General features: G+C 48.6%; 1 protein-coding gene across 3 annotated transcripts in view; it reads right to left on the bottom strand.

Moving 5' to 3' along the window:
* Positions 1-25,521, bottom strand: part of NWD1 (NACHT and WD repeat domain containing 1) — an 88,152-nt gene that overhangs the window by 40,172 nt on the left and 22,459 nt on the right. For 2 of the 3 annotated variants that reach the window (XM_025367719.1, XM_025367721.1), the window contains 6 exons: positions 23,106-23,403; positions 17,087-18,359; positions 10,826-11,029; positions 8,095-8,254; positions 6,261-6,378; positions 4,782-4,940 (listed from right to left, as the gene is read on the bottom strand). In XM_025367719.1, coding sequence (XP_025223504.1) covers positions 4,782-4,940; positions 6,261-6,378; positions 8,095-8,254; positions 10,826-11,029; positions 17,087-18,359; positions 23,106-23,403 — 2,212 coding nt within the window. Of the gene's footprint in view, positions 1-4,781; positions 4,941-6,260; positions 6,379-8,094; positions 8,255-10,825; positions 11,030-17,086; positions 18,360-22,679; positions 23,404-25,521 lie in introns of all 3 variants that reach the window. The other variant, XM_025367720.1, reaches the window with a different exon arrangement.

Here is a 25,521-nt window from a genome sequence, read left to right as displayed (position 1 = left end):
GCTATGTCGTGCAAGTTGGAGTGCAGTGGCGCGATCTCGGCTCACCGCAACATCTGCCTCCTGGGTTCAAGCAATTCTCGTGCCTCAGCCTCCCAAGAAGCTGGGATTACAGGCATGCACCACCACACCCGGCTAATTTTTGTATTTTTAGTAGAGATGGGGTTTCACCATCACCCAGGCTGGTTTCAAACTCCTGGCCTCAAGTAATCTGTCTGCCTCAGCTTCCCAAAGTGTTGGGGTTACAGGCGTGAGCCACTGTGCCCAGCCATCTATTTATCTATTTTTAACTAGTTAATTTTTTTTTATAGAGATAGGGTCTTGCTGTGTTGCCCAGGTTGGTCTTGAACTCCTGCCCTCTAGCAATCCTTCTGTCTGAGCCTCCCAAAGTGCTGGGATTAGATGCGTGAACCCCCGGACTCGGCCCCATCTCCTTCTCTTAAAGGCTGAGACAAACATTAACTATGTTTAGGTCCCAGTGGGAGCTGGGGTAATGGCAGGTAATCAGTAGGGATTGTGTGAATGTATAAGAGAGGCATAAGTGATTACAGACACCATCATCTTCATATTGGGTGGAGTTCTGGACACATTTTAGTTCAATCGCACATTTTGCAGTTGACACAAATAGGGTTTCAGGGCAGAAATAGCCCATCCAAGGCTGTTCATATCAACAGTGCTATTATGTGACAGTAACAGGACCTTAGATGGCATCATGGGTGGAGGTTCTGTGTGAATTGATGTACATACTCTTCCCAGCAGCCCTAGGTGGGATGGTCACTCAGCATCCCTATTTTGCAGATGCGAAAACTGAGGGCTGTGGGGCATGGGGAGGGATGGTAAAGGGTCTGCAAGGTCACACTGCCAGAAGTGGCAGCACCAAGATTTCAATCGACACAGTAGAGCTCAAAATTTGTGGTCTTGACCATGACTGGTCTATGTGTGTATTAGTCCGTTCTCATGCTGCTAATAAAGACATACCCAAAACTGGGTAATTTATAAAGGAAAGAGGTTTAATTGACCAACAGTTCCGCAGGGCTGGGGAGGCCTCAGGAAACTTACAATCATGGTGGAAGGGGAAGCAAACATGCCCTTCTTCACAAGGCGGGAGGAGAGAGAAGAATGAGAGCTGAGGGAAGAGGGAAGCCCCTTATAAAACCATCAGGTCTCTGCCACTTCTGCTGCCACTTCTGGGCTGATGGCCAGGAGAATATAGAGAAGCAGACAGTTCAAGGATGCTTTGCAGAGCCAGGATTAGAAGCTCTGCATAGGAATCACAGGCCACTGGTCATCCTTTTTAACATGCTATTCACATCCATGGGGAAGCACTTTGGATACAGAGACTTAAACATCTTGAATACTCTCCCTTCCTTTGTGAACTCACCTCACAATTTATTGCCCTTTGTTAACATGGTATTTAAGGCCCCAGGTCTAAACACTCCTCTGAGTTTTCACTTATCTTCTGTGAAACTTCTGTGCATATAAAATTAAAACACGTGAGCCCTTTCTCCTGTAAAGCTGTCTTTTGTTAGTTTAATTCACAGGCCCCTATCACTGAACATAAAAGGGTAGATAAAAAGATATTATTTATTGTCTCCCATAGTTTGATTGTAAAATGGTGCAGCTGTTGTGGAAAATGAAGTGGTGGTTCCTCAAAAAGTTAAACACAAAATTGCCATGTGATCTAGTGATTCCTTTTCACGACAGCCAAAAGTAGAAACACACAAATAAATGTCCATAGACAGATGAATGGATAAACAAAATGTAGCATATTCATACAATGCAATATTATTCAGCCTTAAAAAGGAAGGAAATTCTTAGCCAGGCATGGTAGCTCATGCCTGTAATCCCAGCACTTTGGGAGGCCAAGGTGGGCAGATCATGTGAGGTCAGGAGTTCGAGACCAGCCTGGCTAGCAGAGCAAAACCCCATCTCTACTAAAAAATACAAAAATTAGCTGCATATGGTAGCACATGCCTGTAATCCCAGCTACTCTGGAGGCTGAGGCAGGACAACTGCATGAACAACCCAGGAGGTGGAGGTTGCAGTGAGCTGAGATTGTGCCACTGCACTCCAGCCTGGGTGACAGAGTGAGACTCTGTTGTGCAAAAAAAAAGAAAAAAAAGAAGGAAATTCTGACATATGTTACAATGTGAATGAAACTTGAGGACATTGTGCCCAGTAAGAGAAGTCAGAGAGTAAAGGACAAATACTGTAAAATACCATTTATATGAAATACCTAAAGCAGTCATATTTATAGAGACAGAAAATAGCATGGTGGTTGCCAGGGACTGGGGTAAAGGGAGAATGGGGAGTGATATGGTTTGGCTGTGTCCCCACCCAAATCTTATCTTGAATTGTAATCCCCATAATCCCCACATGTTGAGGGAGGGACCAGATGGGAGGTGATTGGATCATGGGGATGGTTTCCCCCATGCTGTTCTCATGACAGTGAGTTTTCACGAGATCTGATGGGTTTTTGGGTTTTATTGGAGACAGTTTCATTCTGTCGCCCAGGCTGGAGTGCAGTGGCGCAATCTCCGCTCACTGCAACCTCTGCCTCCCGTGTTCAAGCAATTTTCCCACCTCATCCTCTCAAGTAGCTGGAACTGCAGGCGTGTGTCACCACACCTGACAAATTTTTATATTTTTAGTAGAGATGGGGTTTCACCATGCTGGCCAGGCTGGTCTCAAACTCCAGACCTCAAGTGATCTGCCTGCCTCAACCTCCCAAAGTGCTGGAATTATAGGTGTGAGCCACCACATCTGGCCATCCAATGGTTTTATAAGGCAGTTTTCCCTGCCTTTGCTCCCTCACTCCCGCCTGCTGCCCTGTAAGACACACCTCTTTCCCTTCTGCCACGATTGTAAGTTTCCTGAGACCTCCCCAGCCATGCAGAACTGTGAGTCAATTAAACCTCTTTCTTTTGTAAATTACCCAGTCTTGGATGTTTCTTTACAGCAGGGTGAAGATGGGTTAGTACAGGGAGTGAGTGTTTAATGAAGACAGAGTTTCACTTTAGGAAGATTAACAAATTCTGGAGATGAATCGTGGTGATAGCTGCACATTGTTAATATATTTAATCTTGTCAGGCACAGTGGTTCATGCCTGTCATCCCAGTACTTTGGGAGGCTGAGGCAGGAGGATTGCCGGAGTCTAGGAGCTCAAGACCTGCCTGTGAAACATGACAAAATCCCGTCTCTACAAAATATATAAAAATTAGCCGGGCATGATGGTGCATGTCTGTAGTCCCAGCTACTCAGGAGGCTGAGGTGGGAGGATCGCTTGAGCCTGATAGGAGGAGGTTACAGTGAGCTGAGATCATGCCACCGTGCTCTAGCCTGGGCAATGAAGCGAGATCCTGTCTCAAAAAATAAATGGTTAAGACATGTATTTTGCTATAATTAAAACAAAACCAAACAGAACATCCTCATAGCCAGAGTGTCTGAAGACTTGGAGAGATTCTTCAAGCTCTAGGACAGGAAGTAGCAAATTGCAATCTGAGTGCCAGACCCCGCCCAAGTCATCTGGGAGCTAGGAATAGGTTTTTCTTTTTTTTGGTTTGTTTATTTTGAGACAGGGTCTCGCTCTGTCACCCAGGGGAGCAATCACAGTTTACTGCAGCCTTAACCTCCCAGGCTCAAGTGATCTTCCCACCTCACCTTCCCAAGTAGCTGGGACTATAGGCATAAGTCATCATGCTCAGCCTGAGAATAATTTTTACAGCCATGTGTTTTCAATAGACCAGATAATAGTGAAAACCAACTTTAAACCCTAAGTTTTGTACTCAGTTATTATTATATTTTGAATTTCATCAATAAAAAATATGTGGGAACTTTGTTTTCTCTTTTATCATATATGTACCTACATAATTTCCTAGAGTTTTCTTGAAATAGTTCCTATCTGGCACTTTCTTTTCTTTCTTTCTTTCTTCCTTCCTTTCTTTTTTTCTTTCTTTTTTTTTTTAGACAGAGTCTCACTCTGTCACCCAGGCTGGAGTGCAGTGGCACAATCTCAGCTCACTGTAACCTCCGCCTCCTGGGTTCCAGCGATTCTCCTGCCTCAGCCTCCCAACTAGCTGGGATGATAGGTGCCCGCCACCACGCCCTGCTAATTTTTGTATTTTTAGTAGAGACAGGGTTTCACCATATTGACCAGGCTGGTCTCAAACTCCTGACCTTGTGATCTGCCTGCCTCGGCTTCCCAAAGTGCTGGGATTACAGGTGTGAGCCACTGTGCCTGGCCCTACCTGGCACTTTCTAAAGAAAAGTCCAGGGTGACAGGATGGGCACTGCTTTTGTAGTATTCATCCAAAGTTCTCCCAGGCTCAATTTAAAATTCTAGGCCAGGCTCCATGGCTCATGTCTATAATCCTAGCACTCTGGAAGGCTGAGGCAAGAAGATCACTTGAGCCCAGGAGTTTGAGACTAGCCTGGGCAACACAGTAAGACCCTGTCTCTATGAAAAATAGAAAAATTAGCAAGGCACAGTGGTGCATACCTGTGGACCTGTGGTCCTAGCTACTCAGGAGGCTGAGGTGGCAGGATCATTTGAACCCAGGAGTTTGAGGCTACAGTAAGCTATGATTGTACCACTGCACTCCAGCCTGGGTGATACCACGTGTCAAAAAAAACATTATAGAAGCAGTGCTGGGGAAAAATTCACATGTTTAGACAGGAAAGGTATGAGGGTTGATGAAAATCCAGCTCATGACTCAATGAGGAGAGCGTGTTTCTAGAAGTCAGTGCCCGTCCTGGTCACTCCTGTCCAGGCCATCTGGACTCACCCATGCCTCGGAGTTCCACAGCAGGGCGGCAGAGCTGGAGGGCTTCACGGACCAGGCCAACCTCAGGAGAGTCCAGGTGAGAGGCACACAGGTCAAAGTCGTCCAGCAGGTCTTCGATGCCCCCAGAGATGCCCCGGCAGGAGATCCAGCTCATGCTACCTGAGGGAGAGAAGAGGGGAGGATGTGGGAAGTGCCTACCTCCCTCCAGTTCATCCTGGGAGGTGGAGAATCATCTCTCCATTTCCTCCAGGGCATCTCAGGCTCAGCAGTAGTGACCATGGGGCAGGATCATTCTCTGTGGTAAGGGGCTGAACTATGCACTGTGGGTTGTAAAGCAGCATCCCTGGCCTCCACCCACCAGATACCAGTAGCACTCCCACCCCAAGTGTGACAATCAAACATGTCTGCAGACATTGTCAAGTGTCCCCTGGGAGGGCAGAATCTCTTCTGGTTGAGGATCAGAGGGATGGGTGAATAGATAGATAGATAGATAGATAGATAGATAGATAGATAGATAGTTGGGTGGATTGATGCATGGATGGACAAACAGAAAGATAGGTGGGTGGATGGATAGAATAACGGGTGGATGGATGGATGGATGGATGACCAGAAAGGTAGATGAATGAATAGATAATGGACATATAGATGGGTGGATGGATAGAAGGATAGAATGATGGATGGATGGATGGATGGATGGATGGATGGATGGATGGATGGTTAGAACCAGCTCACGGCTCAATAAGGAGATCATAGATGGATGGGTGGATAAATGGATAGTTAGATGGATAGATGGATGGATAGGTGGATAAATTGATAGTTAGATGGAGAGATAGATGGATGAGTGGATGGATGGATGTATGGACGGACAGACAGAAGATGGGTGGATAAACAAATGAATGGATGGATAGGTGGATAAATGGACAGACAAAAGCACGGGTGAATAAACAGATGGCTGGCTGGATGGTTGGAAGGTTAGATGGATGCATAGATGAATGGATTAATGGATAGATGGATGGATGGACAGAAAGATGGGTGGATAAATGGATGGATGGATGGATGGATGGATGGATGGATGGATGGATGGATGGATGGATGGATGGATGGATGGACAAATAGACAGACAGACAGACAGATAGGGTCTCTCATGATAAGGCAGGGGTTTTCACCCTGTGCGCTAACAACATTTGAAGCTAGATTATTCTCTGTGGTGGGCTGTCCTGTGCACTGTAGGGCATTGAGCAGCATCCCTGGCCTCCACCCCCAGATTCAAGTAGCGCCTTCTCCCCTAGCTGTGACAACCAAAACTATCTGCGGACACTGTGAGGCATCCCCTAGGTGTAGAATTGCCCCTTGTGAGAACCTCTGCTTTAGGAGGCACGAAGGATTTCCAGGTTTGCCTTTCACCCTCCCCAGGCTCCAGAAGGCTGGAGCGCGGTGCGGTCACCAGGCTCAGTCCCCTGAGATGGAGGAAGCCCTTACCCAGAACCTCCTGTTTCAGTTCCTCCAGGCGGCCCGAATGAAGCAAGTGATAAGGCAGCTCCTTCAGCTTCCGCAGGTTTGCAACCGTGTCTGAGAACCACAGAGGCTGAGGGGCCACCTGGCAGAGGAGAAGGGAGACTGCAGCTTGGACACAAGCCCATTCATTCACTCCACGCACAAGCTCATTCATTCACCTCATGCTCCAGACAGTGCTGGAGGGGATGAGAATGCAATGTCAGACAGACATACTCCCGTGTGCCCATTGGTCAGGGCTGGGGCAGAGGATGACATTTGGGACTCAGAGAATCGAAGCCAGAGGTCATGGGACTTTCCGGGAAGAATAGGGAATGTTTCCTGAAGGCAGAGGCATTGGAACTGAGCCTCAGAATTAAGTGGGCGTCTATGTGGCAAAATGTGTCAGAAAACAATGGCATTGCAGGGCAAGGGAACAGCATGGGCAAAGGCCTGGAGGTGTGAAAGAGCAGGCTGAGTTTAGGAGGACTGAATTATACACGGCAGGTTATGGGATGCTGGTGGGGAATGAGAGTAGGGAGCTTGTAAGCAGCAGATCATGAAGGCACTGAATATCAGGCTGGGTAGGTCAGGCTCAAGACTGAGGGCACTGGGGAGCTATGGAAGGTTTTAGACAAGAGGCATAATCAGATTGGATGGTCAGAAGCATCCTTGGGAGGATGCACTAGGGCAAGAGACTGAGAGGCTAAGTGAATGAAATGGGCTCAGACCATGTCCTGGAGAGAGAGGATGAAGCTGAGCCTGCAGGGGCTCTGGGCACACAGGAGAGGATTTGTGAATGGGCCTCTGGGTCATTGGAGAGGAGAAGGGTCAGCACCAGGCTTGGTGTGGTAATCCTACCTGTAATTACATGCCTGTAACCTCAGCCCTTTGGGAGGCCAAGGCGGGCAGATCACTTGAGACCAGGAGTTTGAGACCAGCCCGGCCAACATGGCAAAACCCTGTCTCTACTAAAAATACAAAAATTAGCCAGGTGCAGTGGCACACACCTGTAGTCCCAGCTACTAGGGAGGCTGAGGCGGGAGAACCGCTTGAACCCGGGAAGTGGAGGCTGTAGTGACCTGAGATCATGCCACTGCACTCCAGCCCAGGTGACAGCAAGACTCTGCTGGAAGGAGGGAGGGAGGGAGGGAGGGAGGGAGGAAGGAAGGAAGGAAGGAAGGAAAAAAGAAAGGTCGGCACCAAAAAAAGAATAGAGCCTGGTCCTGTCTCCAGCCTCCCCAGTCCAGCAGGGGAGACAGAGAAAAAGAAACATCAAGCTATAACCAAAGAATTAAAAGTGTAATTTCCTAGTTGTAATCATTATACAACAGTTATATAAGATTTTAACATCAGGGAGAAGAGTTCACAATAACTCTGTACTTTGTTTGTTTGTTTGTTTGTTTGTTTTTGAGACAGAGTTACTCTCTGTTGCCCAGGCAGGAGTTCGAGACCAGCCTGGCCAACATGGTGAAACCCTGTCTCTACCAAAAATACGAAAATTAGCCAGGCGTGGTGGCGGGCACCTGTAATCCAAGCTACTCGGGAGACTGAGGCAGGAGAATTGCTTGAACCCGGGAGGCAGAGGTTGCAGTGAGCTGAGATCACACCATCGCACTCCAGCCTGGACAACGGAGCAAGACTCTGTCTCATAAAAAAAAAAAAAAAAAAAAAGGGGGATAGAAGGGACATCTTGCCCTCTGTGGGAAAGGAGAAGTAGGTCAGGAGGACGTTTTAAGTGCAAAAAGGGGAAGGAAGGAGGTGAGCAACACTGGGCAGGGTGGAGGTTGCAGGTGGAGAGTGGGGGTCCCAGGTACCTCACCTTTCGGTCCAAGTTTAGAGGTTTCCCTACAAGTGGCAGAGTGATGAGCTTCTTGGTACCCTGGCTCCAGGTCCCTGAGAAGAAGTCAGCCAGGACGCCATGCCTCTTGGCTCTCTCGGATCCCGACAGGTAGCGCTCACGGACCACCTCGACCAGCTGTCTACAGAGGGGGTACACAGGCTGATGGACCCGGGGGACCCATTGAGCTCAAAGGTGGCTGTCTGTCTTCCTGGAGGCAGTTCCCCAATCCCAAGCCATCCTAAACCACTCTGTTGACCACCTGTGCTATTTGATACATCACATCTCTCTCTAAATTGGTCCATGTTTTCTCTTTCCTTACATAAATTTACTTTCCTTACATAAATTTCATAAATTTGAAATCCCACCTGTAATTACACGCCTGTAGTCTCAGGCACGTAATTACAGGTGGGATTTCAAAGAGGAACCTTTGGGCTCCTCCAAAATTTAAACATAAAATAACTTACCACCTGACCCAGCAAATCCACTCTTGGGTATATACCCAGAAGAATTAAGAAACAGGTGTTCAGGCCGGGTGCAGCGGCTCATGCCTGTGATCCCACCACTTTGGGAGGCCGAGGCGGGCAGATTACCTGAGGTCGGGAGTTTGAGACCAGCCTGCCCAACATGGTGAAATCCTGTCTGTACTAAAAAAAAAAAAAAAATACAAAAATTAGCTGGGCATGGTGTTGCACACCTGTAATCCCAGCTATTCAGGAGGCTGAGGCAGGAGAATTACTCCTCCCAGGTAGAGGTTGCAGTGAGCTGAGATGTTGCTACTGCACTCCAGCCTGGGTGACAGAGAAAGACTCTGTCAAAAAAAAAAAAAAAAAAGGAAAGAAAGAAAGAAAGAAAGAGAAAGAAGGAAAGAAAGAGAGAGGAAGGGAGGGAGGGAGGGAGGCAGGGAGGAAAGAAGGGAAGGGAAGGGAAAGGGGAAGGGGAAAGGGAAAGGGAAAGGGAAAGGGAAGGGAAGGGAAGGGAAGGGAAGGGAAGGGAAGGGAAGGGAAGGGAAGGGAAGGGAAGGGAAGAAAACAGGTGTTCAAACAAAACCTTACACATGCATGTTCACAATAGCAAAAAGGTAGAAACAATGCAAGTGTCCATCCATAGATGAAGATAAACAAAACGTGGCCCATCCATACAATGAAATATTATGTAGCCATGAAAAGGAAGGAAGCACTGATCCCTGCTACAATGTGGACGAGCCCTGAAAACATGATGCTGGGTGAAAGAAGCCAGACACAAAAGGCCACATAGTGTGAGATTTCATTGATCTGAAATGCCCAGAACAGGCAAATCCATAGAGACAGGAAGCAGATGAGTAGCTGCCAGGGGTTAGGGAAGGAGAATGGGGAGTGACTGCTGATGGGGACGGGGTCACCTTTTGCGGGGATGAAAACGTTCTGGAACTAGACAGAGGTGAGGGGTACAACATTGTGATTGTACTAAAATACCAGTTAATTGTCCACTTTAAAACAATGAATTCTGGTCGGGCACAGTGGCTCATGCTTGTAATTCCAGCATTTTGGGAGGCCGAGGCAGGCAGATCACCTGAGGTCAGGAACTTGAGGCCAGCCTGGCCAAAATGGTGATAACTGTCTCTACTAAAAATACAAAAATTAGCCAGTTGTGGTGACTCATGCCTGTAATCCTGGCTACTCAGGAGGCTGAGGCAGGAGAATCACTCAAACCTGGGAGGCAGAGGTTGCAGTGAGCCGAGATCGTGCTGCTGCACTCCAGCCTGGGCAACAGAGCAAGACTCTGTCTCAAAAAATAATAAAATAATAAAACAAAATAAATAAAATAATATGTGGTGAATTGGCCAAACATGCTGACTCACACCTGTAATCCCAGCACTTTGGGAGGCCGAGGTAGGTGTGTCTCTTGAGCCCAGGAGTTCGAGACCAGCCTGGGCAATGTGGTGAGACTCCGTCTCTCTAAAAAAAAAAATTAAAAATAGCAGGCATGGTGGTGCATGCCTGTAGTCCCAGTTACTCTGGAGGCTGAGATGGAAGTGTTGCTTGAGTCCAGGAGTTTGAGGCTACAGTGAGCCGTGATGACAGCTACTATACTCCAGCCTGGGCCAGACCCTGTCTTAAAATAAAATAAAATAAAATAAAATAAAATAAAATAAAATAAAATGAAATGAAATGAAATGAAATGAAATGAAATGAAATGAAATGAAATGAAATGAAATGAAATGAAATGAAATGGTGAATTTTATGTTACGTGAACTTCACCTAGTTTAGCTTAGTTTAGCTGTTTAGTTTGAAACAGGATCTCACTGTGTTGCCCAGGCTGGAGTACAGCAGTGCAATCACGGCTCACTGTAGCCTCAAACTCCTGGGCTCAAGTGATCCTCCCACCTCAGCCTCCCAAGTAGCTGGGACCACAAGTGTGTACCATCACACCTAGCTAATTTTCTTATATTTTTTGTAGAGATGGGGCCTCTCTATGTTGCCCAGGCTGATCTCCAACTCCTGGCCTCCAGCAATCCTCCCGCCCTGGCCCCACAAGGTGCTGGGATTACAGGCATGAGCCACTGCGTCCAGCCTCAACTCAATTTTAAAAATGAGTGAATTGTGTCAGAATTCTAACTGGACTTGATTCCCTGGGGAGTGAAGGATCTGGTACTGAGAAGACCCCTGGCCAGTGAGTCCTCCTTATTCTTGGGGTCCCACCCAGTGCCCCTGCCACTGCTGCCTGGACCTACCTGTGGGCAATAGCCAGGAGGGTGAAGCCATCCACGGGCCGCCGGGCCAAGTAGTATCCCAGATCCCGACGAAGCCGCACCCACAGCAGGGGCGGGAAGCGCAGCAGCTCCTTGCTGGGTGGGGTCCAGTCCCGGTACACAGCCTGCAGGACCTCGTCATCCAAGGACAAAACATCCTTCAGCTCCGCCTCCGAGAGACCGTGCCTGAAGGGAGGAGGAGTGGGGCTTTGAGGCACATCTCATGTCTTCTGCGTTTGGAGGATGCAGAAGCCAAGAGAGGGAGGGATACAGCCACCCGCTCGGTGTCCAGCACATTACCTGGGATCAGCATTTGGACAGCACCCACGAGGGCCCAAGCCCATTAGGGCAGTATCCACCAAGGAAGACATTTTCCGATTTTTTTTTTTTTTTTTTTCTTTTTTGAGACAGAGTCTTGCTCTGTCGCCCAGGCTGGAATGCAGTGGTACGATCTCGGCTCACTGCAACCTCCGCCTCCCGGGTTCAAGCGATTCTCCTGCCTCAGTCTCCTGAGTAGCTGGGACTACAGGTGCGTGCCACCACACTCAGCTAATTTTTGTATTTTTAGTAGAGACAGGGTTTTACCATGTTGGCCAGGCTGGTCTCCAGCTCCTGACCTCGTGATCCACCCGCCTCGGTCTCCCAAAGTGCCAATCTTTTCCTCTGCATGCACACCTACAGAACCATAAACCGATCACTCCTCAACCTCAAGCGGTCTGAGACAGACAGTATAGGGAGGGAAGGACGAGGTAACTCAAGGAAAATAATGCAGAAACTAACTGCACCCACCCCACTCCACCCTGGCCTACCAAGGCATGTCTTTAATTAGGATAAGTGGGCTGGGCGCGGTGGATCACGCCTGTAATCCCTGACCTTTGGGAGGCTGAGGCAGGAGGACTGCTTGAGGCCACAGCTCAAGACCAGCCTAGGCAACACAAAGAGACCCCATCTCTACAAAAAAAATTTAAAATTAGCTGGGCATGGGGGCGCACGCCTGTAGTCCCTGCTACTTGGGAGGCTGAGAGGGGAGGATGGCTTGAGCCCAGGAGGTTGAGGCTGCAGTGAGCTGTGATTACATCACTGCACTCCAGCCTGGGCAAAACAGTGAGACCCTGTCTCTAAAACAAATACATAAATAAATGAACAAATAAGTACAAATAAAGTTTAACTGGTTAAAAAGTAATAAAATTCAAAATTCAGTGTCTTGGTTGCATGAACCATCTTTCAAACTTAAATTCAGTTTCTGAGTTGCATGAAGCACCTTTCAAGTGTTCCATAGTTTTTGTGGCTTGTAGTTACCATATTGGTAATAATGTCATACCCAACACTGTCCTCTTTGCAAACTTTTTTTTTTTTTTTTTTTTTTTTGAGACAGAGTCTCACTCTGTTGCCTAGGTTGGAGTTCAGTGGTGCCATCTCAGCTCACTGCAATCTCTGCCTCCTGAGATCAAGTGATTCTCCTGCCTCAGCCTCTCCAGTAGCTGGGACTACAGGTGTGCACCACCACGCCTGGCTAATTTTTGTATTTTTAGTAGAGATGGGGTTTCACTATGTTGGCCAGGCTGCTTTCCAACTCCTGATCTCAGGTGATCTGCCTGCCTCAGCCTCCCAAAGTGTTGGGATTAGGTGTGAGCCACTGCACCTGGCCTGTAAAAGTTCTATTATATGGTGTCAGAGAGAGCCTAGGAGATGTGCCCATGGTCATGGGTGAACCACTAGGTTGAGAGTCCATCTTCATCCCTGAAGACATCCCCTAAGCAATGTGAACCCCAGAGCAAGCACCTCACTTGGCACTCCCACGGGACCCGCCTAGCCTGAATTGCAAAACAGGGCTGTGCATGGTCATCAGGCTTGCATTTGATCTGATTTGATCAGGCTTACATTTGGCTGAGAGACCTTGGCAAGTAATGTACCTTCTCTTTGCCTCAGTTTCCTCATCTGCCAAAAACAAAACTGTTGAGGACTAAGAAGAAAATGCACTAGTTCCCCATATTCTGAACTCTTATTCTGGCGAGCATGATCTCATTGATCCTTCCGGTAGCCTCGGAGGATGGATGCTCTCCCAACGAGCACCTCTGTGCAGAGGAGGTAGTGAGGCTCCCAGAGGGCACAGGGCATGCTGAGTGCAGCGTTTCTTGGGCTCGCATTGTTGATGTTTGGAGTCAAATCATGTTTTAGGGTGGGGACCATCCTGTGTGTTGTAGGGCAGCAGTCCCCAATCTTTTTGGCACCAGGGACCAGTTTCTTGGAAGACAATTTTTTTCCACGGACCGGGGTGGGGGTGATGGTTTGGGATGATCAAGTGCATTGTACACTTTATTTCTATTATTACTACATTGCAATATATAACGAAATAATTCTACAACTCCCCATAACATAGAATCAGAGGGAGCCCTGAGCTAGTTTTCCTGCAACTAGACAGTCCCATCTGGGGGTGATGGGAGACAGTGACAGGTCATTAGGCATTAGATTCTCATAAGATTCAAGCAACCTAGATCCCTTGTATGCACAGTTCCCAATAGGGTTTGCGCTCTTATGAGAATCTAACGATGCTGCTGACCTGACAGGAGGTGGAGCTCAGGTGGTAATGGGAGCGATGAGGAGCAGCAAGAAGTGGCTGCAGATACAGATGAAGCTTCACTTGTTCACCTGCTGCTCACCTCCTGCTGTACAGCCTGGTTCCTAACAGGCCATGGACTGGTACTGGTACTGGGGGTTGGGGACCCCTGTTGTAGGATGTGTAGCAGCCCCCACCCAAGCCTCCACCCACTAGATGCTGGTAGCATGACAGATAGACAGATGTATAAATAGTTATATCATAGACAGACATATTATAGAGAGAGAGATAGATATAAATAAGAGATAGAGCAATAGATACAGAGATAGATAAACATAAAGATAAATAGGTAGACAGATGATAGATAAATAGATATAGACAAGCAGATAGACATAGAGTTGATCCTTGAAGAACACAGGTTTGAACTGCATGAGTCCACTTATATGCGGATTTTCTTCCACCTGTGCTGCCTCTGAGACAGGAAGACCAAGTCCCCTTCTCCTCCTTCCCTTCTCCTCCTCTTCCTCTGCCTACTCAGTGTGAAGAACACAAGGATGAAGACTTTTGTGATGATCCACTTCCACTTCATGAATACTACATGTATTTTTCTTCCTTATGATTATCTCTTTTTTTGAGACAGAGTCTTGCTCTGTCACCCAGGCTCGAGTGCAATGGCGTGATCTAGGCTCACTGTAACCTTCGCCTCCTGGGTTCAAGCAATTCTCGTACTCAGCCTCCCAAGTAGCTGGAATTACAAGCATGAGCCACTGCACCCAGCCCCCCTTATGATTTTCTTACTATCGTTTTCTTTTCTCTACCTTGTTTTGTTGTAGGAATACAGTCTGTAATACACAGAACATATGAAATACATGTTCACCAACCATTTACGTTACTGGTAAGGCTTCTGGTCAACAGTAGGCTATTAGTATTTAAGTTTTAGGGGAGTTCAAAGTTATACACCAATTTAGAGCTACATTGGGAGACAGTTGGTTCCCCTAACCCCCAGGTTGTTCAAGAGTCAGCTGTATATACAGAGATAGATTATAAGCCAGGCATGGTGGCTCACACCTGTAATCCCAGCACTTTGGGAAGCGAAGGTGGGAGGACTGCTTGAGCCCAGGAGTTTGAGAGCAGCCTGGGCAACATAGTGAGACCCTGTCTCTACTAAATAAATAAATAAATAATAAATCTGGGTGTGGTGGCTCATTCCTGTAATCCTAGCACTTTGGGAGGCAAAAGTGGGCAGATTACTTGAGGCCACGAATTCGAGACCAGCCTGGCCAACAAGGCAAAACCCTGTCTCTACTGAAAACACAAAAATTAGCCAGGCATGGTGGTGCATGCAGGTAATCCCAGCTACTTGAGAGGCTGAGACATGAGAATCATTTGAACCTAGGAGGCAGAGGTTGCAGTAAGCTGAGATTGCACCACTTGGCAAAGTGCTGGGAAAGAAGAAAGGAATGAAGGAAAGAAGGAAGGAAGGGAGAGAAGGAAGGAAGGAAGGAAGGAAGGAAGGAAGGAAGGAAGGAAGGAAGGAAGGAAGGAAGGAAGGAAGGAAGGAAGGAAGGAAGGAATAAAACAAAAGCAAAAGCAAAACCAACAAGCAGCAGAGAGGAAGGGGTTAATCAGAAAGACCAAGCAGCCTCACTCCCTCCCCTGAGTTTGTCCTCTGCCAATTGGCGGAGACACCAAGGAACAAAACTTTGCCTTTACTGCAACTGGCCGACAGCAAACACTCAAAACTACCATCCAAAATGCTGGACGACATAGTTTTGCCTCTTCTCAGTTTTAGGGGAATTTTTGTTTTGTTTTTTCCTTCTTTCCCTTTCTTTCCTTTTCTTTCTTTCTTTCTCTCCTTCCTTCCTTCCTTCCTTGCTTCCTTCCTTCCTTCCTTCTTTCTTTTTCTTTCTTTCTTTCTTTCTTTCTTTCTTTCTTTCCTTTATCTCTTCCTTCCTTCTTTTCTTTTCTTTCTTACTATCCTTCTTCCTTTCTTCCTTCCTTCATTCCTTCCTTCCTTCCTTCCTTCCTTCCTTCCTTCCTTCCTTCCTTCCTTCCTTCCTTCCCTCCTTCTCTCTTTCTCTTTCTCTTTCTCTTTCTTTTTGAGGTGGAGTCTTCCCTTGTCACCCAGGCTGAAGCACAGTGGCACTATCTTGGCTCGCTGCAACCTCTGCCTCCTGGGGTCAAGTGATTCTCCTTTCTCAGCCTCCTGAGCATCTGGGATTACAGGTGCCCGCCACCATGCCGGGCTGTTTTTTGTATTTTTAGTTGAGACAACGTTTCGCCATGTTGACCAGATTGGTCTCAAACTCAAGTGATCCACCTGCCTTGGCCTCCCAAAGTGCTGCGATTATAGGCATGAGCCACCATGCCAGGCCTTTCTTTTTCTTTCTTTTCTTTTCTTTCTTCCTTTCTTTCTTCCTTCCTTTCTTTCTTTCTTTCTTTCTTTTCTTTCTTTCTTCTCCCTCCTTCCTTCTTTCCTTCCTTCTTTCCTTCCTTCCTTCCTTTCTCTCTCCTTCCTTCCTGCCTGCCTGCCATTCTTCCCTGTTTCTCTCTCTCTTTTTCTTTCTTTCTTTCTTTCTTTTTCTTGCTATATCCAAAAAGCAATATATGCATGTTACTTTTGACTCCTCATCCACACCTGGCATCTCTGAGCAATGGCCCCAGATTATCACAACCCAAGTTTACTGCAATTTTTTTTTTTTTTTTTTTTTTTTTGAGATGGAGTTTTGCTCTTGTTGCCCAGGCTGGAGTGCAATGGCGTGATCTCGGCTCACTGCAACCTCCACCTCCTGGATTCATGTGATTCTCTTACCTCAGCCTCCCGAGTAGCTGGGAATACAGGCATGCACCACCATGCCCGGCTAATTTTTTTGTATTTTTGGTAGAGACAGAGTTTCTCCTTGTTGGTCAGGCTGGTCCAACTCCCGACCTTGGGTGATCCGCCCGCCTCAGCCTCCCAAAGTGCTGGGATTACAGGTGTGAGCCACTGCGCCTGGCCTAGTTTGTTGCAATTCACAGCCCCGAGACTTTCACTTGGCTAAGCAACCATGTAGGCAGCCCTTTCTTTCTTTTGCATGGGTGGATTTATTTTCCCAGCTTTGTTGAGGTATAGTTGACAAACAAAAACTGCATTTGGCTGGGCACGGTGTTGCACACCTGTAGTGCCAGCTACCCTACTTGGCAGGCTGAGATGGAAGGATCACTTGAGCCTCGGAGTTGGAGACTGCAGTCAGCTATGACTGTGCCACTGCACTCCAGCCTGGGAGACAGAGCCAGACCCCTATCTCTAAAAACAAAAATTAAAAAATATACTTATCTGGGTACAGTGGTGCACGCGTGTAGTCCCAGCTACCCTACTCGGCAGGCTGAGATGGGAGGATCACTTGAGCCTGGAAGTTGGAGACTGCAGTGACCTACGGTCATGCCACTGCACTCCAGCCTGGGCGACACAGTCAGACCCCATCTCTGAAAATTAAAATTAAAAAATTATATTTTGTTGGGCACGGTGGTGCACACCTGTAGTCCCAGCTACTCAGCAGGTGAGGCGTGAGGATCACTTGAGACTGCAGTGAGCTGTGATCGCGCCTCTGCACTCCAGCCTGGGTGACATAACTAGAGCCCCATCTCTAAAAATAAAAACTTAAACATAAATAAATAAATAAGAGTTTCAAAACACAGAGACTTACCGGGAAGACACGATGTAGCCCAGCACGTGGGCCACGAGGAGCCGCCCATGTGTCTGCTCCAGACGGGCGCAGAGCTGGTGCGTGGCTTCCTCCGCGGTGGTGGCCAGTGGTGCAGGCACGGTGAAGGAGGCCCACTTCCGGGCCTCCTCAAAGGCCAGCCTCAGCCGCCCCGGGTTCCCACACTCCGGGAGGCTGGCCCAGAGCAAATCTGTGTGCACCGGGCTCAGCGTCCTCCTTGCAGCCACCAGCAGGTGTTGGATCATCTCCTGGCCTTGGTTTCCAGAGAGGGGCTTCACCTCCCAGTAGGCCTCCGGGTCCAGGAGCACTCGCTGTAAGGTGTCCAAAACCCCCAGTGCCCCCGAGCAAGCTGAGAGGATGAGGTGCACCCTCGGGGGGCAGTTGAGAGGCAGCCAGGGAACCCTCCGAGCATGGCGGACAGAGTCCAGGTCATCCATAGCATCCAGCAGGAGCACAAGAGACTCGAAGTTTCTGCAGGAGACGGTGTGGAGGAGGGTGTGGAAAAACTGGACCACCCTGGTGTGGGCATCCAGAACCTGGGCAGGGGGTAAGGGCAGCCCATAGGCCAGGCACACCTGGAAGCAGATGCTCTTCAGCAGGCCACGGGCATCCGAGCTCATCTGCGACGTCCCCAGCAGCCGCAGGACGGTCACCGTCTTGTGCCCGAGCAGCCTTGGCATCTGCTCAGCCAGCTTGCACATCAGGGCTGTCTTTCCGATGCCCGGGGGCCCAAAGAGTACCAGGGGGGTGTGCTGCTTGCTGTCATCGTGCCTGAGCTGCTGCCCAAGCCGGGCCAGGAGTTCCTGACGTCCGCAGAAGTTCTGGGTGACCTCCGAGCTCTGCCAAAGGTGGTGGCGGATCTCTTGGTAGAGCCACGCCAACTCCTGTCCGGCCACATCCAGCTCACGGAGGCGCTCGAGGACCTGGTGATTGGCCCTCGCCACAAACTGCTCACCCAGCTCCTTCAGGTAGTGGGCGTGAGTTTTGTTCTTGGGGTTCACCAGGTCGCGGCTCCACGGCAGGCGGTGGGCCTTGAGGACCTCGGGGTGCATGTCAGTGATGTGGCCCTTGAGGCTGCTGAGAAGGTTCTGGGCATCAGTGTCCAGGCAGCCATCCGCGAGCCGGTCCACCATCCCGAGGGCGCAGTCTTCAAGGATGTGTTTGTAGAGGTCTTGGATCTCTCGAAGGAAGACGGTCGCTCCCTGGTCCCGGTCCTCTGAGCTCAGCAGGCCCCGCTGTATCTCCCAGTCAATGACTGCCAAAGTGGGGAAGGTGGGAAGGAAGTGTGGTCATTATTGGGTCAGCAGCTGACCTAAATGGGGTTGCTGGGAGACCTGTTGTTGGGGGACGTGCATTGGTTCTCAAGATTAACGTGCACCAGAGTCCGACCTGCGAGACTCGAAAAGACCCGCATGGCTGGACCCCACCTCCAGAAGTGATTCAGCAGATCTGAGTGGGGGCCCGGAGTTTGCATTTGCAACAAGCCAAGGCTTGCTGGTCCAGGGACTGCACCCAGAGTTACACTAATTAAGCCATTATTCTTAAAGAGAGAGAGAGTCGGAGTTTCGCTCTTGTCACCCAGACTGGAGTGCAATGACATGATCTCGGCTCACCGCAACCTCCGCCTCCTGGGTTCACCCACCACTCTCCTGCCTCAGTCTCCCGAGTAGCTGGGACTACAGGCACCTGCCACCACGCCCAGCTAATTTTTCTATTTTTCATAGAGACGGGGTTTCACCGTGTTAGCCAGGATGGTTTCAATCTCCTGACCTCGTGATCCGCCTGTCTCGGCCTCCCAAAGTGCTGGGATTACAGGCGTGAGTGACCGCGCCCGGCCTAAGCCATTATTCTTACTCTTATTATTATTGAGACACGGTCTCACTCTGTCACCCAGGCTGGAGTGGAGTGGCGCGATCTTGGCTCACTGCAACCTCCCCCTCCCAGGCTCAAGTGATCCTTCCACCTCAGCCTCCCAAATAGCTGGGATTACAGGCATGCACCAGCACACTCGGCTAATTTTTGTATTTTTTTTTTTAGAGATGGGGTCTTGCTATGTTGCCCAGGCTGGTCTCCAACTCCTGAGCTCAAGCAGTTCTCCAGCCTTGGCCTCCCAAAGCGCTTGGGATTACAGGCGTGAGCTACTGCGCCCGGCCTGATTTAGCCATTATTAATCAAAGACCCCTCAGGGTAGGCAACACAGAGGCCCCATGTGAGGAGTAGCCACACTGTAAAACAATACTGTCATCCTCAAAAAGTGAACCATGGAATTACTATCGCACCCAGCAATTCCACTCCCAGGTATCTGCTGAAAAGACCTGAAAACAGAGACTCCAACAAATACTAATACACCCTTGCTTGTAACAGCACCATTCACAACAGCCAAAAGACAGAAACAATCCAAACAGCCATCAGCAGGCTGGGTGTGGGGTCTCAGGCCTGTAATCCCAGCACTTTGGGAGGCCAAGGCAGGCGGATCACCTGAGGTCAAGAGTTCGAGATCAGCCTGGTCAACATGGTGAAACCTCGTCACTACTAAAAATACAAAAATTAGCCTGGCATGATGGCACACGCCTGTAATCCCAACTACTCAAGAGGCTAAGACAGGAGAATCGCTTAAACCTGGGAGGTGGAGGTTGCAGTGAGCCAAGATCATGTCACTGCACTTCAGCCTGTGCGACAGAGCAAGACCCCGTCTCAAAAACAAAACAAATCAAAAGAAACATCCATCAGCAGATGAATGGATAAACAAAATATGGTCCTTCCACACAATGGGATACTATTCAGCCATTGAAATGGATGAAATACTCACAGATGTTAAAACGTGGATGAACCTCAAAAATATGATGCCGAGTGAGAGAAGCCAGACACAAAAGGCCATGTAGTGTGAGATTCCATTGACATGAAATGTCCAGAACAGGGAAATTAACAGAGACAGAAAGCAGATTGATGGTGGCCTGTGCTGGGAGAGGGGAGATGGGGAGTGTTTAATGGATAGGGCTTCTTTTGGGGTGATGAAAATGTCTTGGAGGGCCAGGTGTAGTTCACGCCTGTAATCTCAGCACTTTGGGAGGCAAACGCTGGACAATCACTTGAGCTCAGGAGTTCGAGACCAGCCTGGGCAACATGGCAAAACCCCGTCTCTACAAAAAATAAGTCAGCAGCCTGTGATGGCATATGACTGCGGTCCCAGCTACTGAGGAGGCTGAGGTGGGAGGATTGCTTGAGCCCAGGAGCTGGAGGCCACACTGAGCCGTGATCGTGCCACTGCACTCTAGCCTGGGCAACAGAGTAAGACCTTGTCTCAAAAATAAATAAATAAATAAATAAGTACAAAGAAAATGTCAGGCAGGCGCAGGTGCTCATACCTGTAATCTCAGCACTTTGGGAGGCCAAGGCGGGCTGATCAAGAGGTCAGGAGTTAGAGACCAGCTGAGCAACATGGGGAAAACTCGTCTCTACTAAAAATACAAAAATTAGCCAGGTGAGGTGGCGCGTGCCTGTAATCCCAGCTACTCAGGAGGCCGAGGCAGGAGAATCACTTGAACCCAGGAGGCGGAGGTTGCAGTAAGCCGAGATTGCACCACTGCACTCCAGCCTGGGCAACAGAGCGAGACTCCATCTCAAAAAAAAAAAAAAAAGAAGAAGAAGAAGAAAGAAAAAGAAAAAGAAAAGAAAATGTCTTGGAACTAGACAGAGTTGGCAGTTGTAGATCACAGTGAATGTAATAGTTGCCACTGAATTGTATGCAGCTGGCCATTGAAGAACATGGGCTTGAACTACACAGGTCAAGTTTCTTCTGCCTCTACCATCCCTGAGACATCAAGACCAACCCCTCCTCTTCCTACTCAAGGTGAAGATGACAAGGATGAAGACCTTTGTGACTGATGAACCACTTATGCTTAAGCAACAGCAAACATATTTTCTCTTCCTTGTGATTTTTGTAATAACATTTTCTTCTCTCTAGCTTACTTTATTATAAGAAAACAGGATATGATAGATAGAACATACAAAATATGTGTTCATCGACTGTTTGTTTGTTTGCTTTTCTTTTAGACAGAGTCTTGCTCTGCTGCCAGGCTGGAGTACAGTGGTGCGATCTCAGCTCACCACAACCTCTGCCTCCTGGGTTCAAGCGATTCTCCTGCCTCAGCCTCCTGAGTAGCTGGGACTACAGGTGCTCACTACCATGCCCAGCTAATTTTTGTATTTTTAGTAGAGACAGGATTTCACTATGTTGGCCAGGCTGGTCTTGAACTCCTGACCTCGTGATCCATCCGCCTCAGCCTCCCAAAGTGCTGGGATTACAGGCATGAGCCACCGCACCCGGCCAACTGTTTATGCTTGTTTGTTTGATATGGGGTCTCACTCTATCGACCAGACTGAAGTGCAGTGGTACAATCTGGGTTCACTGCAACCTCCACCTCCTAGGCTGACAAAATCCTCCCACCTCACCCTCCTGAGTAGCTGAGACTACAGGTGTGCACCACCACACCCAACTAATTTTAATTTTTTTAAAAAATAAAGGTGGGGTTTTGACATGTTGCCCAGGCTGGTCTCCAACTTGGGGTTCAAGTAATCCACCCACCTCAGCCTCCCAAAGTGCTGGGATTATAGGCGTGAGTCACCACACCTGGTCAACAATTTATGTTATTGGTAGGCTATCAGTAGCTACGTTTTGGGGGACTCAAAAGTTATACACAGATTTTCAATGGTGCAAGGGGTTAGAGTCCCTAAACACTATGTTGCTCAAGTGTAGACTGTATTTTATTTAATTAATTTATTGATTGATTGATTTAGAGACAGGGTCTCACTCTGTCACCCTTGCTGGAGTACAGTGGCAAGATCATAGCTCAACGCAGCCTCCAACTCCTGGGCTTAAGCGATCCTCTCATCTCAGCCTCCTGAGTAGCTGGGGCTACAGGCATGCACCACCATGCCCAGTTAGTTTTGTTTTTGTTTCTGTTTTTGTTTTTCGAGACAGGTCTCTCTCTGTAACCCCGGTTGGAGTGCAGTGGCATGATCTCGGCTCACCACAGCCTCTGCCTCCTGGGCTCAAGCAATCCTCCTGCCTCAGCCTCCTGAGTAACTGGGATTACAGGCCTGCACCACCACGTTTGGCAAATTTTTAAAAGTTTTGTTTGTTTGTTTGTTTGTTTTTGTAGAGATGAGGTGTCACTATATTGCCCAGGCTGGTCTCAAACTCCTGAACTCAAGTGATTCTCCTGCCTCGGCTTTCCAAAATGCTGTGATTATAGGTAGGCACCACTGGGCCCAGCCTGCCAGATTTTAGTACTACAAATCCTGCATCCTAGGAAACCCTTCATCCCAGGCAAACTGGGATGGTAGCACCCTGGATTGCTCCCCCTGATCTGGTTTGGCTGTGTCCCCACCCAAATCTCATCTTGAATTGTAGCTCCCATAATTCACATGTGTTGTGGGAGGGACCTGGTGGGAGATAACTGAATCATGGGTGGTGGTTTTTCCCATACTGTTCTCATGGTAGTGAATAAGTCTCATGGGATCTGACGGTTTTATAAGGAGTTTCCCCTTTTGCTTAGCTCTCACTCTGTCTTGCCTGCCACCATGTAAGACGTGTCTTTGCTTCTCCTTTGCCTTCTGCCATGATTGTGAGGCATCCCCAGCCATGTGGAATTCTGAGTCCATTAAACCTTTTTCCTTTGTAAATTACCCAGCCTCAAGTGTGTCTTTATTAGTGGCATGAGAACAGACTAATATACCCCCCGTGCCAGGAGCCTCCCTGGGAGTCGAGAAGAAAGAGCCAGCGAGGAGAGGAAGATCCTGAGACCAAGACTGATCAGGAACGTGGCTGAACTATTTTGGATCAGTAAAACAGCCTTTCTCAGAGCCGAGGGACTAGCGGTTGACTGGTTTGGCATTTGCAAGAAATGCAGACTGTTGCATTTTTGCCAACAGGGGATGGATATTCTGAACATGCAGTCAGTTTCATGTGGATCTCCAAGGGGAGTCCCTGCCGCCTCACCTGACCGGTGGTAGCGCTGCCACTGCTCCTGGGTGATGAGCCCCAGCCTGCGGGCCTCCTGGGCTCCAGAGCGTAGGACAGAGGTTAGGGTAGCCTCCTCTGGTTCACAGGCCTCCCCAGTACCTGGTGCCTGCAGGATGTAGGTGGGAGGAACCGCATTCTCGTCCCTCCGGAAGTGTCGTGCCACCAGCTCCAGGTCACTTGGCCTGGCAGTCAGACGGGCCCTCAATACCTCCCACTCCTTCTCATCGATCTGCGAGGGAATCACACAGGGGCCGTACTGATCACCGATGAGGGCCTGGCAGAGAGGAAATCACAGAAGCAAATCTCACTTTTTTTCTTCAGACAGGGTCTTGCTCTGTTGCCCAGGCTGGAGTGTGGTGGTGCAACCATGGCTCACTGCAGCCTCGACCTCCTGGGTTTAAGTGATCCTCCCGCTAGGACCACAGTCACACACCACCACACCCGGCTAATTTTTAAGTTTTTATTTTTGGTCTCACTACATTACCCAGGCTGGTGTTGAACTCCTGGACTCAAGTGATCCTCCTATCTCAGCCTCACAAAGTGTTGGGATTACAGTCGTGAGCCACTTTCTTTGTCCAATTCAATGTATAAGTAAATGACTCTAGCTGCTTTTGTGGGTCCTTATTTCCTTATGAGGGTTCTTGTGCCATGTAAAAAAATTGTATTAGTAAATGTATGTCGGCCAGGTGTGGTGGCTCACACCTGTAATCCCAGCACATTGGGAGACCGAGGTGGGTGGATCACCTGAGGTCAGGAGTTCAAGACCGGCCTGGCCAACAGGGCGAAACACCATCTCTACTAAAAATATAAAAATTAGCTGGTTGTGGTGGCAGGAGCCTGTTATGCCAGCTACCTGGGAGGCTGAGGCAGGAGAATCACTAGAACCCAGGAGGCAGAGGTTGTAGTGAGCCAAGATCGAGCCACTGCACTCCAACCTGGGCGACAGAGTGAGACTCTGTCTCAAAACAAACAAACAAATAAATAAATAAATGTGTATGGTTTTTTTTTCCTGTTAATCAATTTTACGTCAGTTTAATTCTTGAATCCAACTAGCACTCTAAGAAGATGGAGGTGAAGTCGACCACTCTGATAGCCTAGAGCCACCAGAAGTCATGAGGGGCAATAAAGAATTGTCCCCTAGGCTAGGCATGGTGGCTCACGCCTGTAATCCCAACACTGTGGGAGGCCAAGGCAGGAGGATCTCTTGAGACCAGAAGTTAGAGACTAGCTGGGCAACATAGTGAGACCCCATGTCTACAAAAAATTAAAAATTATCAGGGTGTGTGGGTGTGCATCTGTAGTCTCAGATACTCAGGAGGCTGAGGCTGGAGGATCACTTGAGCTCAGGAGCTCAAGGCTGCAGTGAGCTGTGATCACACCACTGCACTCCAGCCTGGGGGACAGAGTGAGACCCTGTCTCTAAAAAAAACAACAACAAATAATGGGGCTGGGCAAGGTGGCTCACGCCTGTAATCTCGACACTTTGGGAGGCTGAGGTGGGGAGATCATTTGAGGTCAGGAGTTCAAGACCAGTCTGGCCAAAACAGTGAAACCCCATCTCTACTAAAGATACAAAAATTAGCCAGGCATGGTGGTATGCACATGTAATCCCAGCTACTAGGGAGGATGAGGCAGGAGAATCACTTGAAGCCAGGAGGCGAAGTTTGCAGTGAGCCAAGATCACGCTGCTACACTCCAGCCTGGGCGACAGAGCAAGACTGTCTCAAATAAAATAATAATAATAGGTAACATAGTGAGACCCTGTCTCTATAAAAAATTTAAAAAAAAATAGCCAGGTGTGAGTTAGCCGGTGTGGTGGCGGGTGCCTGTAGTCCCAGCTACTTGGGAGGCTGAGGCAGGAGAATGGCGTGAACCCAGGAGGCAGAGCTGGCAGTGAGCCAAGATCATGCCACTGCACTCTAGCCTGGGCGACAGAGCGAGACTCCGTCCTAAAAAAAATAAAAATAAATAAAAATAAAAACATAAAAAATAAAAATAAATTTTAAAAAATAGCCAGGCATGGTGGCATATGCCTGTAGTCCCAGCTACTCAGGAGGCTGAACAGGGAGGATTGCCTGAACCTGGGAAGTCGAGGCTGCCATAAGCCATGATCATACCATTGCACTGTGCAGCCTGGGCAAGACCATGTGTCAAAAAAAGTTAAAATTTGCATTAAAATATTATTTATCAGCCGGGCGTGGTGGCTCATGCCTGTAATCCCAGCACTTTGGGAAGCTGAGGCAGGAGGATCAACTGAGGCTAGGGAGGTCAAGATCAACCTGACCAATGTGGAGAAAACCCATCTCTACTAAAACTGCAAAATTAGCCAGGTGTGGTGGCGCATGCCTGTATTCCCAGCAACTCGGGAGCCTGAGGCAGGAGAATCGCTTGA

This window comes from Theropithecus gelada, chromosome 19 (genome assembly GCF_003255815.1).
Source record: "Theropithecus gelada isolate Dixy chromosome 19, Tgel_1.0, whole genome shotgun sequence".
Lineage (NCBI taxonomy): Eukaryota > Metazoa > Chordata > Mammalia > Primates > Cercopithecidae > Theropithecus > Theropithecus gelada.
This window is presented reverse-complemented; position numbering and strand designations above follow the sequence as displayed.